Source organism: Sus scrofa, chromosome 15 (assembly GCF_000003025.6).
Source record: "Sus scrofa isolate TJ Tabasco breed Duroc chromosome 15, Sscrofa11.1, whole genome shotgun sequence".
Taxonomy (NCBI): Eukaryota; Metazoa; Chordata; class Mammalia; order Artiodactyla; family Suidae; genus Sus; species Sus scrofa.
The window spans coordinates 66,374,079-66,391,396 of NC_010457.5; the positions used below are offsets into that span (position 1 = coordinate 66,374,079).

General features: G+C 35.9%; 1 protein-coding gene across 1 annotated transcript in view; it reads right to left on the bottom strand.

Annotated features, from left to right (window-relative positions):
* BAZ2B (bromodomain adjacent to zinc finger domain 2B) overlaps positions 1–17,318 on the bottom strand; it is a 156,374-nt gene that overhangs the window by 119,191 nt on the left and 19,865 nt on the right. The window contains 1 exon segment of the mRNA XM_021074758.1: positions 3,276–3,464. Coding sequence (XP_020930417.1) covers positions 3,276–3,464 — 189 coding nt within the window.

The window sequence follows — 17,318 nt, forward strand, 5'->3', positions numbered from 1 at the left end:
ATTTATTTTAAGTGATGAGCTTATTTATCTTCCAAATTTATGAAAAATTTAAAAAGCCAACAAACTAGTTTTGTTGATAAAATGAAAATCACAATAATTATATAAACTAGCACATGATGAATTTCTAAATATATTCAAAGGCAGTAACTGCATAGTAGCAATGTTAATCACATTCAACTGAAAGATCCTAATATTTCAGAGGATATACTGAATCCAATTTGAACCTAGAAAACAGAATTTAAGTCTTTCATAGTTGATAGCGTCAGATATTTCACAAAAATTCATGGTAATATAAAAATATAATGATTAAAATGGTAAATATTTTTAAATGACTTACCATGAACTACTACTTTAATATAAAATGGAAATAATTTTATTATACTAATATCCATTAAGTAATTTTGCATCTGTTGATTTAATCATTTGTAATGAAGACCAATTTAGAAGTGCGTAATATTTAAAAATAAACTATTCCTCATTTAAAATTCCTAGTAAAATCTTCCTAATGTGGCTTCATTAATATAATAGGTGATTAAAAATGTTGGCATTTTGGTTACCCTTATGAATAAAATCAATTATAGAAAACAATTTTAAGTTATACAAAATGTACAACTTAAACAAATGAGTCCTCTAAAACTAGACACAGTCTCTGTTCGTTTGACAAAAAAGTATGTTTATGGAGTTTCTGTTATGGCTCAGTGGAAACAAACCTGACTAGTACCCATGAGGCAGTAGGTCTGATCCTGGCCCTGCTCAGTGGTTTAAGGATCTGGTGTTGTGATGACCTGTGTTACAGGTCACAGACGCGGCTCAGGTCTGGCATTGCCATGGCTGTGATATAAGCCAGCAACTGTAGCTCTGATTTGACCCTTAGCCTGGGAACTTCCATATGCTGCACCTGTGGCCCTAAAAAAAAAAAAAAAAAAAAAAAAAAAAAAGGAAAAAAAAAGTATGCTTATACAGGCATACTTTTACCACTAAAGACTTTGTCTTGTAATTGTCTGTTTATCCATCTCTTAAAAACTAGAAGCAACATAACATATACTATGTGTCAGTGTATTCATCAGTGCTTGGCCTAGTACACAGAACATAACAGATACTCAGAGAACTCTGTACAATAAATGAGTGAGTGAATAGTTTATGTAGGCTAGGGAAATTATCAATTTTTTTCTCTTCAGTGCAAGTATCAACCTTATTGAAGTTGATATGAGCAGTTCTTCATAACTGTTAAACATCTTTCCATTGCTGAATATATTTGATTTTAATAACACAATAATTACATTGTTTTAGAAATGCTCAAAAATAATTAATACTTTATATACATATGTATCAAACTATATAACATACAGTAACTATGATAATATAATTTTTAAAATTTAAGATACTAGTAACTTTATTAACTATTACTTATTTGATTTTTACTGAGCAGTCCTATATTTCAGCAAACATCTATTGAATGTTCATCTTGCTAAGTAACCATGCTCCAAATTGACTGACATAAATTCCTACTAGTATTTTCTTTTGTTTTCTTTTGTTTTGTTTTTTAGGGATGCACCCATGGAATATGGAAGTTCCCAGGCTAGGAGCCGAATTGGAGCTACAGCTGCTAGCCTACACCACAGCCACAGCAACACAAGATCTAGGCTGCACCTGAGACCTACAACATAGCTCACAGCAACACTGGATCCCCGATCCACTAAGCGAGGCCATGGATCAAACCCACATCCTCAATGGATACTAGTTGGATTCGTTTCTGCTGAGCCATGATGGGAACTCCCTCCTATTGGTATTTTTAAGGCAAATGTTAATACTTAGATTAAGACTTTAACTTTCTAGACATTATTACTCATCCTCACATCCCCTCTCCGAATTAAATAATATGACTCAAGAAATAGTACATGAAGTATACATTTAACTATCTTGCCTTTCTACATACATAATTCAAGTAAGATATTTGTTTCCTTTTAAAGAAGCACTTCATAGGGGAAAAAAATGATGTCTACCAATTATACACTAATTACGTGTGCTAAACATGCATGCACCTGCACTGAACATGGCTTATGTCCTTTAATCTTCATAAGAATACTAAAAGGCAGATACTATTATTATCCTCATTTTTCAGATGAGAAAACTGAGGCTGAGAGGTCAGATTACTTGTTCAATCAAGGTCACATAGCTAAAAGGTAGTAAAGCTGAATTTAAATTCAGATCTACTTGTCTCTGAATTACGCTCTAATTTTTATTTTATTTTATTTTTTATTTTTATTTTTTAATTTTTTTGTCTTTTTGCCTTTTCTAGGGCTGCTCCCATGGCATATGGAGGTTCCCAGGCTAGGGGTCCAATCGGAGCTGTAGCCTCTGGCCTACACCACAGCCACAGCAACGTGAGATCCGAGCCGCATCTGCAACCTACACCACAGCTCACAGCAATGCTGGATCCCCAACCCACTGAGCAAGGCCAGGGACCGAACCCGCAACCCCATGGTTCCCAGTCGGATTCTTCAACCACTGAGCCACGACGGGAACTCCTATGCTCTAATTTTTAAACTAGTTTACATAGCATTAAATCACGCATCCCTAACCAAAATTTATTAAAGTAAAATTAATCACTGGAAACATTAAAGTTGGGACTTTCAAAATAATGTAACAATACAAATTATAGTATATTTGTCTAAGTTAAGTTTAATTGTCATCTTACTAACTCCTGAATCCTCATAATCTGAAGAACTTGGGATAATGCTGGTCTTCCTGCCATATAAGTGGTATAAATCTATGGATGTTTTAGTGAAACATGGAAAAAATAGCAACTTAAGAGCCAAGCTCATCTTACAAAATGCAGAGAAATGAGAACTCAAAAATAAACGTATATTCAAGATAAAAACTGGACTTTAGTTTTCTATTGTAAGTTAAATAATTTTTTAAAAGAACCAAATAAGACAAACATTTATCAAGCTCTACACTTCTAGTACACACAGTTCCCTATTTCAATAAAAAGCATGAGAAAAACTTGGCTTACTTGTTCACACTTATGGCAGATGCCTGTTTCTTGAGCTCAACACTTGAACGCCTCATTACTTGTATTACCATCTAATACAACACAGTGTGTTTTATTTATTTTTTGCACATTATAAAAAGTATTGCACTAATTCTTTACAAGAGTTTTGATATACCAGGCATTCAACTATTCTTTCCATTCAATTTAATAAACAAACTATTGCTTGAACATTTGCAAGCTTTCCTCTTTTCTTTGAATATTGTTTGTAACAGATGTTTACCTGGAAAAGACGCTAGTTGGGGATGTGCGGCTAAGGCTGTGGGTGTACCAAGTGTCCCCAAACCACCAAATTCTGAATGCCCTGAGCTGGCTGAATGTAGACCAAAGACTGGGTGGCTGACCATTGGGAAGGCACTCGACACTGTGGACAGGTTAAACGGTTGATCCCCAGCTGCTCTGAATAAATGTCCTGGGAGGGAAAAAAACACACTTAAAGTTGTACAATTAAAAAAAAAAAGATATCTGATTTCAGCACTTGTAGTTTGTTAAAATGTATAATAATTTATCTATTCAATTTTTATGACATTTTTTCTTTTGCATTTCTGTTCTTCAAACCCTACAGAATAAGATGTTTTCTAGAAATATGAAAGCATTCTAAAAATAATTAAAATGAATGGTATCAACTTATTTACTTTGAATTTTGAGACTTGAGAATGATGCTTTAAATAAGTAATTTTCACTAAATTTTGACGTGCAGAAGTGAGGCAAACTTCCTGCTAATACCTGTACATTAATATATTATCAAAAATTTTTACTCATATGAAGATAAAAAAAAATCCTATTAATATACAGTTGAAAATCAATAAAAATAAATCCAGAATCTGTCCCCAAGTCATTACTCAAATTGTCAAACACTCCAGGCAGAGTTCCTAGTTTCCATGTGCCAGAATTGAAGCTATGTTCTCTATCCAACATCTTTTAGGTGAGGAGAGTTGATAGCCAAGAAGAGATTATGTTCCAGCTGATAAAGCAATATATCTGACAGCATAATGACCTAATGAATGGACTTATTAATGTATTTCTAAGTGGTTATCATATGAAAATCGTTTTTAAACTTTGTGATAGCAAGTCATACTCAATTCAAATGTGTGACTTTTCAATCTCTATTTTTATTGTAAAGAGAATCTAGTACCAAGAGTTATAATCCCACCAAGTGTTATGCAATCAAAAGCACAATTTACTTTTCACACTTTGTAGGGATTTGGCAGAAGATTTGTTAATACCTGGAAATCTTCCTTTTACTTCTGGGAAATAATTAAGTTCCCCTGGCTTGATACTATGAAAACAATATCAAAACCTACATTCAAGGCCATCTGAAGAATTTACTGTATGAGAGGTATTGTGTTCTGTTAAAGTAAACATAAGGTTTCCTTACCCTCTGTTTATATCAGACCTGACTATGCATTGCAACTTAGTTTCAACATAATATGTTGGAAGTAAATGAAAAATTTAAAAATAATGATACTTTTTGTTACCGTTTAGTTACCAAAAAAAAAAAAAAAAAAAAAACAACCTCTCCTTTTTGCTTTTTTAACTCTAAAAAAATGAAATCTAAAAGAGTTGAATAGAAAATTTCAACAAAACATGAGTTCTATTCACCACAGATTTAAATGGGAAAAAAAAAAAAGGTATAGTCCTGTGGACAGAATTACATCTCTTGCTGGCAAAAATTACAAAGATGCTACCTTACTGTTTTATTGTTTTCTGATAAAACTCTTGATGAAGATAATTAAAGCTTAGAGAGCACTCAAGTGGGTGTTCCCATCGTGGTACAGTGGTTAATTAATCTGACTAGGAACCATGAGGTTGCAGGTTCGATCCCTGCCCTTGCTCAGTGGGTTGAGAGGATCTGGCATTGCCCTGAGCTGTGGTGTGGGTTGCAGAGGCAGCTCGGATATCACATTGCTGTGGCTCTGGTGTAGGCCGGTGGCTACAGCTCCAATTGGACCTCTAGCCTGGGAACCTCCATATTCCTTGCTGGTAAGAAAAGATTTACTTTTATATTGAGTAAAGACCGAGACCACATTGTAGTGATTATAGCAATATCATGCATTATTAAAAATACACATTAGAGACTTCTTCTGACATATACGGATAAAGTTATACCAAAGAAGGGAAATAATTTCATACTACATTTCATAATCTCTACTAAATTTTGCCTTGATAGCAAGAATCTAGAAGTCAGTGATATAAAAAAGCACATCTTTCTCATTAAAAGGCTCTGTAACACTATATATAATTTTAGCATTGTTTTTCCACCACCTTTTAAAAACAGAACAGCTACTAATTCCATGTAAAAACCTCCAGAATTATTCTGTTCTTTATTCAACAGTTTCAGTAACTCAGACATTTCATGAATACACCTATTAAGTACCAGGTACTATGTTTAGTAGTTAGCATGCACAGATAAATTAAACCTAATTCTTAGCCTCAAGAAATTCATGGCTTGAACATAATTTAAATAGTGTAAGACTGTTTTTTACACCACAATGTATAAAACAAGTTAGTTAATATTTTAGTATTATAAACTGGTACTATCACACACAGGATTCGGCAACAGATCCCAAATACCTAAAACAGTATCTTGTACATAATAGATATACAATAAATATCTGTTAAATGAATCAACTTATTACTCATTAAGAGCAGAAGAGGCATATCCATGAGACTGATTCCAAACGGCTTCATCAGAATATGAAGTTGTCTTGAATCTTCATTTAAACTTGCAAAGATGCTTTTTACTAGTTTCCCTTTGCCTTATTGCACCAACTCCTACTCTGATTTGTTTAATTACAACTTGCCCTTTCATTTCTCCTTGATTCCATTTAGAGCACATTCACACAAAATTCTAAAATCTCTAAGATCTTAAGCTCTTAAGTGCTCTTCTAATCACAGTTTCTGTATTTCCATTTCCTATATCTCAGCAAGACCTTTGATCTCTTTTAATCCTTTACCACTCCCCTTATCCTATAGCTCTCCTTCCCTTTCTCTCTCTCTTTCTCTCTCTCTTTTTTTTTTTTTTGTCTCTTTAGGGCTGCATCCACATCACATGGAGTTTCCCAGGCTAGGCGTCAAATTGGAAGTGTAGCCACTGGCCTACACCACAGCCACAGCAACACCAGATCCTTAACCCACTGAGCAAGGCCAGGGATCCAACCTAATGGGTGCTAGTCAGATTCGTTTCCACTGAGCCATGATGGGAACTCTGTCCTTTCCTCTCAATCTCATCTCACCACCTTTTATCTATTTCTTCCTCAGTTTTCAGAATCTTTAATATTTGTGCCACACCCAAGTCTCCCTTCCACTTTGTTTATAAAGGGACTTAAATTTTCCTAATCACTACATTCCACTAATCTCTGCTCGTCTCATTTTTAACCGCTCTCTATAAATCTGGCATTGCTCATTGCCTCTTCCTTATTAAAATCCATATCTACCCTTAAGCTCCAGGTCATGGAACTAATTTGATGCTCTTCTTAACTATACATATTTTTAATACTACTACTGTCTGCTTCATTGGATTTTTTTTTCTTTTCTAAATGCAGCCATTCCTAATGATTTTTGTCCAGAAATCTTTTCTTTAAGCTTTTTGCCTCAGTCATTTCATGTGATTCCACTGTTTGAACTATCACTTCTATGAACACAAATCCTAAACAGGATTTTAGCTCCTTGAGAGCAAAAACTGAATCTTATTCATCTCGGTATCCCCAATACCTAGCATCAGCTGAAACACAAGAGGTGCTTAATAAACATTTCCCACTGTTGTATTTTTAGTCATAATATTCTACTTCAGATCCTTCATGCTTATAGCATATGCTCTTTTGACTTTTATAATCCTAACTATCCTTTCATAATGATCTCAAAAAGATATTACCCAGGAATCTTTCAGACAGATATGTTTGGGACTTTCTTTGAACATTCATGATTATTTGCAATCTGTGTTTTATTATACCATTACTAGGCTATAAGGTTACAAAGGAAAGAGCCATTTCTTAATCATTTTTACTCTCTACAAAAGAGTGCATAAAGTAAACTGTTACCAGTTACAGGGACAATACCGCATCCTGATGTGAATAACTCTAAAATTATACTTTTCTTTTTTTACTTTTTTAATTATATTTGATTTACAAGGTTCTGTCAATTTCTGCTGTACAGTAAGTGACCCAGTTATATAAATACATTCTTTTTTTTTCACATTGTCCTCCAAAATGGTACTTTTCAATTCTTTGCTTCTCTCTTCCTTCATAAAGCAAGAGTCATTCTTTAAATAATAAAAACATATCTCACTTTTTCCCTCTGCTCAAATTATAAAAAGCATTCACAATGTCACTAAAAGTTCTTTAGGTAATTAGAAGATTATTTAATGATGCCTATGTTGTGACCTTAATCTTCTTATACAGCAGGGGGTGCCATTTAGATAACACCCTTGCTTCCATTGCGAGACAATGACCTTAATTTTTCCAACTGTCTTGAAACTTCAGGCTACTGTTCACAAAAGGATTTTTTATCATACACTGGAGTTGGTTCAGTGAACTCTTTATTTTTAAAAAAGTATAAGCTATATTAATAAAAAAGAATATCTTTTTATAGGAAACAAAATACAACACAAGTCAAACTACCTCTATTAAATTTATGACTACAAAATAAAATTATTTGGCTATTAGAATGCTATAATTTTGGAGAACTTTCATTCTATATTAATACATCTAATATCAGAGGTCCTCCCAAATAAAAACCTATTGTGATTAAAACTCATAAATTTTGCTCAGAGAAAACATTGACAAACTGATAAATTATATCATAAAGTGAAAACAGTTTTAGAAGACCATAATTATTCATTTTTAAGGACATTAACATTGAAGCATAGTTTCAATATTATGAATGTAACTTTTTTTTTTTTTTTTTTGGCTTTTTGTCTTTTTAGGGCTGCACCCGTGGCATATGAAGGTTCCCAGACTAGGGATCTAATTGGAGCTATAGCTGTCGGCCGATGCCACAGCTATAGCCATGCCAGATCCACACTGCATCTGCAACCTACACGACAGTTCACAGCAACACTGGATCCTTAACCCACTGAGCGAGGTCAGAAATCGAACCTGCAACCTCATGGTTCCTAGTCGGATTCATTTCTGCTGGGCCACAAGAGGAACTCCACGCATGTAACTTTTTAAAGTTCCATGTTAACTGATGGGTAACAATGTGTATGTACCGTATAATAAAAATGAATATATGTCTGTAATGCCTAAATTCTTAACTTGTAATAAGCTGAATGCTTTTTTTAGCAGAGCTTTTCAAATTCTACCAGCCAACCTATACATAAGTGATTAAGAGCAGTTACACAAAATGCCAGTGTCTCAGTAACAAGGCATGGTAACTGCAACTGTCTTTATTAACAAATAATGAACTTTATGCAACAACACAATAAGGGTCCCCCCCCCCCCAGAACGTAATAACATAAATATTGTGCTGATGCCTTGAACCTAAACTGCCGGGGGACAAAATCTTCTATCAGTCAGGAAAAGCACAGATAGCAAATCAGAATAAAATGACTATTAGGAATAAGTACAATAAAGCATCTAATCGTTTTTATAAAATCAAGGAGATTGCTTACTATGATAGAATTCCATATATGCTGCTTTTAGTCTTTCATTGCTATAGAAACTTGTTGCAACATGTCTTCAAATTCTTATCTCTAGTTCTTTAAACTGTTAGCACATTTTACAACATTGCAAAATCAGCCTCTAGAATACAACCTGCAAGGTATGGCTAATCATCAAAAACAATAACACATTCAAATACAAGTTACATGAGTACTTTAACATTAGTCATAACTGAGTATAATAAAGTGAAATTACTCTAAATTAAAGAAATACTCAAATTACTGGTCCACATATTAAAATGTTTAATAGTGTTTAAATATTGTGAAACTCAAAATGTACAAATTCTATAAACTTGAACTTTGATTAAAGAACAGAAAGAATTCTACAGTTAATGGTGACAGAATATTTCCCTTAATAATCTACATTTCATCCATTTATTCTTAAACCTTTTCCAGCTAGTTAACTTTCACATTTTAGCATTTAAAAAGCATGGTATGGAAATAAAGTATTTTTAAGTATTTAATTTGAGATTACTTTATAGACACATAAGAGTTGCAAAAATAGTAGAGTTCCAGGAGTTCCCTTCATGGCTCAGCAGTTAAGGAACCCAACTAGGATCCATGAGGATGTGGGTTCGATCCCTGGCCTTGCTCAGTGGTTAAGAATATGACATTGAGTAAGCTGTGGTGTAGGTCACAGACAGGCTCAGATCTCATGTTGCTGTGGCTGTGGAACAGCTGTAGCTCCAACTCAATGCCTAGCCTGGGAAATTCCATATGCTGTGAATGCAGCCCTAAGAAACAAACAAACAAAAAAAAAGTAAGAGTTCTGACCTCCCCTTATGCTAACATCTCATATGACAAAAAACAATGTTCAAAGCCAAGAAATTAAACCTCATTAATTAACTAAAATAATTTATTCCTATCTCATTAATTTTCCCACTATTGTCATTTTTCTGAGCTAATATCCAATCTAGGATCCCATATTGCATTTAGTTGCTGTGTCTCCTTAATTTTCTCCAATTTATGACAGTTTCTCAGTCTTATTTTTCATGACCTTGATACATTAAGAGGACAGGGTCAGGTAGTCTGTAGAATGTCTCTCAATATGCGTTTGTCTGAAGCTTTCTCACGATTAGAAGAGGTTATACATTTTTGGGAAGAGTCAGAGTGTCCTTCTTACCACGACTTATTTGAGGTCCATGATATTGCTATTTGCTACTGATGATGTTAACTTTGATCACTTGGTTAAGTCAGTATCGCCCAGGATTCTATTTCTATTTTCCTTTCAAACTGTATTTTTATTGGAAAACAAATCATTAAAAGTCTAGGTAGCTTTGGGAACAAAAGCTGCTACTCTATATAATAATGAACAGGGTGAATAAGCTTTTGATTCAGTTCAGCAAATTGTACTGCTGAATTGTATCAATCCTCAGGCAAATAACTACTCTTAAAAGATAAGAATACTTCCTCTTTTGTAAAAAGAAGGATCTAGAGTTCATAGATTAAAATATACTATATTTTTTTTTTTTTTTTTTGTCTTTTGTCTTTTTGTCTTTTGTTGTTGTTGTTGTTGCTATTTCTTGGGCCGCTCCCGCGGCATATGGAGGTTCCCAGGCTAGGGGTTGAATCGGAGCTGTAGCCACCGGCCTACGCCAGAGCCACAGCAACGCGGGATCCGAGCCGCGTCTGCAACCTACACCACAGCTCACGGCAACGCCGGATCGTTAACCCACTGAGCAAGGGCAGGGACCGAACCCGCAACCTCACGGTTCCTAGTCGGATTCGTTAACCACTGCGCCACGACGGGAACTCCTAAAATATACTATATTTTAATAATTAAATAGAAAAAGGTAACTGTAAAAATCTAAATCTAAAATTTTATTTCACTTATATTTCAATAAATAAAAAAGCCTTAGATTTCCCATAATGAACAAAACCAAAATTGGCTTTGAAAAACACATATCCCTCATTGCTACACAAACTTCTTGCAACCTGTCTTCAAACTCTTGTCTCTAGTTTTTTAAACTATAAACATATTTTACAGCATTGCAAAATCAGCCTTGAGTATACAACCTGTAAAGTACAGCTAATCATTAAAAATGTGGCACATTCAAATAAAAGTCATATATTAATTTGCTGGGGCTGCCATAACAAATATCACAAACTGAGTGACTTAGAACAACAGAAATTTTCAAATGAAAGTCATATATTAATTTCCTGGGGCTGCCATAACAAATGTCATAAATTGAGTGACTTAGCACAACAGAAATTTACTATCTCACAGTTCTGAAAGCAATAAATCTGAAATCAAAGTGTTGGCAGGGCCATGCTCCCTCTGAAGGTGCTAAGGAAGGATCTGTTCCATGCTTCCTTACTAACTTGGTAGGTAACCTCAGGCATTTTTTCTACATTTTCATATGGGCTTCTCTCTGTACACATCTTTGTGTCTAAATGATCCTCTTTTATAAGGACAGTAGTTGTTTTTGTTTAGAACTCATCATAATAACCTTATTTTAATTTGATTACCTCTTGTAAGGACCCCAAATAGGTCACATTCTAAGGTACTGAGAAGATTAGGATTCCAAAATATTTTTTGGGGGGAGGAATAAATAATTTTTTAAACATATTCCTGGATGCATTTTTAAGAGTACTTAATTTGAAGGCATTACCTTTCTTAAGTAATTTACTGCTAAAATTCTAAATTAAAACTACAAAGTTCTATTCATAAAGGTTAGATAAAATAATATTTCAAAAATACCTGATGCCTTATGATTCTTCATTCAATCAAATTCTTCATTAAATCAACTCACTGGCAGGGGGAAAAAAGCTAGATAGTTGAACATTCCAGGGCCTTTATTTATGACTTACAGGCATGTACAATATGGACAACTCCATTAAAAAGGAAATTCTTATAATAGTCCCTACTATAATATAAATGTTCAAAGAAACTGAAATGAAATTTTAGCTCTATCCCCGAACCTCAGAAACAGGCCTACTTCATTCTCTTGATGATTCTCTACTGAACATTAAGTTTTATCTTTTAAATCAGAAGTTCTAATTAATAACTTTAGATTTCATGGTTTTATCTATTCAATACCAATTCATTAAGATCAACTGATTTTTTAAGATTCCCTTCCCTATGGCTTATATTGCCCATATCCAACTAAAATCCCTAAGGTCCTATGTTATTACCAGAGCATAGCATAATACAGCCTAAAATACTTGGTTTGTTTTTTTTTTTTGTCTTTTTGCTATTTCTTTGGGCCACTCCCGCGGCATATGAAGGTTCCCAGGCTAGGGGTCGAATCGGAGCTGCAGCCACCAGCCTACGCCAGAGCCACAGCAACACGGGATCCGAGCCGAGTCTGCAACCTACACCACAGCTCACGGCAATGCAGGATCCTTAACCCACTGAGCAAGGGCAGGGATCGAACTCACAATCTCATGGTTCCTAAGTTAGATTCGTTAACCACTGTACCACAATGAGAACTCCCTAAAATACTTGTTAATTGGAGTAAATAGATCATCTAATTTTCAAGGCCTATTCCTGTAAGTTCATCTCTCCTTTCCTTCCTTTCTATACCAGTTGTTTCTTGAGCACATATTTTGTGCCAGACACTGACTGACTACATATCGATGAAAGAAAACAGACACTGTCTCTGTCCTTTAAATGTAGAAAAAGGAACAGATAAGTAAAACAACACCAAGAGTATAAATATAAATTCTGACAAGTACTATGGAGGAAATTACAAGATGAAAAAATAGATAATAGTAAAACAATTAGCTAGACACGATGAACAGAGGCAACTTCTCTAATTAATCTCTCAGAACTTTAAACTGAAACAAAGCAGGAGAAACAATCAGCCTTATGCAGATTTTCTAAGACAGAGAAAACATGTTTGAGACCCTGAGTTGGGACTAGATGGTGAAGGTCTTATCAATTAGATTGAAAACTACAAAATACCCAACTCAAACTGGCTACATGAAATGGTAGATGTATTGCCTCACATGAGGCATCTGAAAATGTTCACTTTAGGGAAGGAATAAGATGGTGGAAGAGAAGGACTGGAGCTCAACTTCTCTCATAAAAACAACAAAACTACAACCAAAGGCTGAACAACTTCAACCAAATGGAATGGAAACTTTCAAAAAGATATCCTACTCCAAAAGACAAAGAGGAGGCCATGTCAAGAGGTAGGAGGGGTGACTATGCAATATAAGCAACCCCATACCTGCCAGATGGGAAGCCCACAGACTAGAAAGCAACTGTATCACAGAGACCCACCTACAGCAGTGAGAGTTCTGAGCTCCATGTCAAATCCTCATGCCTGGGGATCTGGCACTGGGAGAAAGCCCCTGGAAGTCTGGCACTGAAGGCCAGTGGGGCTTGTGTGCAGGAGTTCCATGGGACTGGGAGAAATGGAGACCCCATTCTTGAAAGGCGCACACAGGCTTTAATGTGCACTGGGTCCTAGGGCAAAGTGTAGGCTCCATAAGAATATGTGTTGGACCTGACTGCAGTTCTTGGAGGATCTCCTGGGAAAACAGGGGATGACTGTGGCTCGTTATGGGGGGAGGGCATTGGAGGTAAAATTCTCAGGAATACTCATCAGTATGCATTTCTCTGGATGTGGCCATTTTGGGAAAATCTGGCCCCACCCATCAGCACGAGAAGCCCCAGGGCAAACAATAATCCAGGTGGGATCACAGCACCACCCATCAGTAAACAGGCTGCCTAAAGAACCTCCAGGCACACAGCTGCCTCTAATCTCACCCAGAGACAAAGCCCCATACACCAGAGGGAAAGGAATTAGCCCCACCTACCAGGGGGCAGGCTTTAGTCCCTCCCATCAGGAAGTCTACAGCAAGCCCCCTACCAACTTTAGCCACAAGGGGGGCAGACACCAGAAGTAAGAGAGGCGACAACTATTGTCTGCAAAAGGCGCACCATGCCAAAAACCCATAAAAATGAAAAGGTAGAGAACTATAACTCAGATAATGGAGACAGAAAAAAAACCAGAAAAACAGCTAAATGATGTAGACTGTTGATGCTGAAAATGATGCAAGACATTGGAAATAAACTGGAGGCAAAGATGGATAATTCACAGGAAGCACTGAGCAAAGAAACACAAGATTTAAAACGTAAGCAAGCAGAGATGCAAAATACAATAACTGAAATAAAAAATTCATTAGAAGCAGCCAACAGCAGAATACAGAAGGCAGAAGAATGAATAAGCGAGGTGGAGGACAGACTAGCGGAAATCACGGATGCAGGAAAAAAAAGAGAAAAAAGATTGATAAGAAATAAAGAGAGTCTCAGAGAACTCTGGGAGAACGCTAAATGCACCAACATCCATGTTACAGGCATGCCAGAAGAAGAAAGAGAGAAAGGGACAGAAAAAAATATTCGAAGAGATAATAGCCAAAAACTTCCCTAACATGGGAAAGGAACCACTCACTCAAATCCAGGAAGCCCAATGAGTACCATATAAAATAAACCAAAAGAGGAATACACCGAGACACATATTAACCAAACTGCCCAAAATTAAAGACAAAGAGAAAATCTTGAAAGCAGCTAGGGAAAAGAAACAAATAACATACATGGGAGCCCAGATAAGGTGATTGGCAGATTTTTCAGCAGAAACTCTGCAGGCCAGAAGGGAGTGGCATGATACACTTAACATGATGAAAGGAAAAAACCTCCAGCCAAGATTACTTTAACAGCAAGGCTCTCATTCAGATTTGAAGAAAAAATCAAAAGCTTTACGGATAAGCAAAAGCTAAGAGAATTCAGCAACACTAAACCACCTTTACAGCAAATACTAAAGGAACCTCTCTAGGCAGAAAAGAAAACTCTGCAACCAGAAACAAAAATACCACAAATGACAAGGCTCACCAGTAAAGGCATATATACAGTAAAGCTAGGAATCATCCACACACAAATATGCTACCCAAATCAGAAATCGTGAGAAGAGGAAGGTACAAATGTGGGACACTGGCAATGCACTTGCAATTAAGAAATCAACAATTTAAAATGATCTGGTATAAATATATAGACTCTTATATCAAAACTTCAGAATAACTGCAAACCAAAAATCTACAATTGATACGCAAACAAATAAGTCAACTCAAATACAACACTAAGGATAGTCATCAAACCACAAGAGGAGAGAACAAGAGAAGAAGGGAAGAAAAAAGAACAACAAAACCAAATCCAAAATGATTAATAAAAGGGCAATAAGAACATACATATCAATAATTACCTTAAATGTAAATGGATATTACATAATGATCTAAGGATCAATCCAAGAAGAAGATATAACAATTTTAAATAACTGTGCACCCAACATAGGATCACCAGAATATATAAGGCAACTCCTAATAACCTTAAAAGGAGAAATTGACAATAACACAATCATAGTGGGGGAATTTAACACCCCATTTACAGCAATGGACAGATCATCCAGACAGAAAATCAATAAGGGAACACAGGCCCTGAATGAAGCATTGGACCAGATGGACTTAACAGATATTTATAGGACATTCCATCCAAAAGCAACAGAATGCACATTCTTCTCAAGTGCACATGGGACATTCTCTAAGACTGATCACCACCTGGGCTACAAATCAAGCCTTGGTAACTTTAAGAAAATTGAAATCATACCTAGCATCTCTTCCAAGAGATCCGAGACATAGCTTGGATCCTGTGTTGCTCTGGCTGTGGTGTAGGCTGGAAGCTACAGCTCAGATTTGACCCCTAGCCTGGGAACCTCCATATGCCCTGGGTGCGGCCCTAAAAAGCCAAAAAAAAAAAAAAAAGTGAGCCAGGGAGTTCCCCTTGTGGCTCAGCAATTAACGAACCCAACTAGTATCCATGAGGACTTGGGTTCAATGCTATATGACTGGAAATCAACAACAAGGAAAAAACTGCAGAAAACACAAACACATGGAGACTAAGCAACATAAGGACCACTGAAGAAGTCAAAGAGGAAATTAAAAAATACTTAGAAGCAAATGACAACAAAGACACAACACTCCAAAACCTATGGGATGCACCAAAAGCCATTCTAAGAGGGAAGTTTATAGCAATACAAGTCCACCTCAGGAAACAAGGAAAAGCTCAAATAAACAACCTAACTTTACATCTAAAGCAGCTAGAGAGAGAACAGACAAGACCTAAGGTTAGCAGAGGGAAAGAAATCATAAAGATCAGAACAGAAATAAATGAAATAGAAATGAAGAAAATCACAGAAAAGGGCAATAAAACTAAAAGCTGGTTCTTTGAAAAGATCAACAAAATTGATAAACCCTTAGGCAGACTTATGAAGAAAAAAAGAGAGGAATCAATCAATAAAATTAGAAATGAAAATGAAAACTTACGACATCACAGAAATACAAAGGATCATAAGAAACTACTACATGCAACTATATGCCAATAAAATGGAAAACCTAGAAGAAATGGACAAATTCTTGGAAAAGTACAATCTTCGAAGACTAAACAAAGATGAAATAGAAAAGATGAATGGACCAATCACAAGTACTGAAATTGAAACTGTGATTAAAAACTTCCAAAAAACAAAAGTCCAGGACCAGATGGCCTCACAGGCGAATTCTATCAAACATTTAGAGAAGAGCTAACACAGCCTTCTGAAACTATTCCAAAAAATTTCAGAGGAAAGAACACCCCCAAACTCATTCTACGAGGCCACCATCACCCTGATATCAAAACCAGGCAAAGATACCACAAAAAAAGAAAATTATAGGCCAATTTGATGAACATAGATGCAAAAATCCTCAACAACATATTAGCAAACAATATATTTGCTTATATTGCTTAGCAAATATAAGTAATAAAGCAATACATTAAAAGGATTATACATCACGATTAAATGGGATTTATCTCAGGGATGACAAGGATTCTTTAATATCTGACAATCAATCAGTGTGATACTCCACATTAACAAACTGAAGAATAAAAGCCATATGATCCTCCCAATAGATGCAGAAAAAGTCTTTAACAAAATCCAACACACATTTCTGGAGTTCCTGTCGTGGCACAGTGGTTAACAAATCCAACTAGGAACCATGAGGTTGTGGGTTCGGTCCCTGCCCTTGCTCAGTGGGTTAACGATCCGGCGTTGCCGTGAGCTGTGGTGTAGGTTGCGGACGCGGCTCGGATCCCGCGTTGCTGTGGCTCTGGCATAGGCCGGTGGCTACAGCTCCGATTCGACCCCTAGCCTGGGAACCTCCATATGCCGCAGGAGCGGCCCAAGAAATAGCAACAACAACAACAACAACAACAAAAGACAAAAGACAAAAAAAAAAAAAATCCAACACACATTTCTGATAAAAAAACCTTCAGAAAGTGGGCATAAAGGGAACTTACCTCACCATAATAAAGGCCATATATGACAAACCCAGAGCCGACATCATTCTCAATGTGAAAACCTGAAAGAATTCTTGCTGAGTTCAGGAAAAAGACAAGGATGCCTGCTCTCACCACTACTATTCAACAAAGTTTTGGAAGACCTAGCCATGGCAGAGAAGTAGAAGAAATAAAAGGAATCCAAATTGGAAAGAAAGAAGTAAAAATATCATAACTTGCAGATGACATGATACTATAACTAGAGAATCCTAAATACTCTACCAGAAAACTGTTAGAGC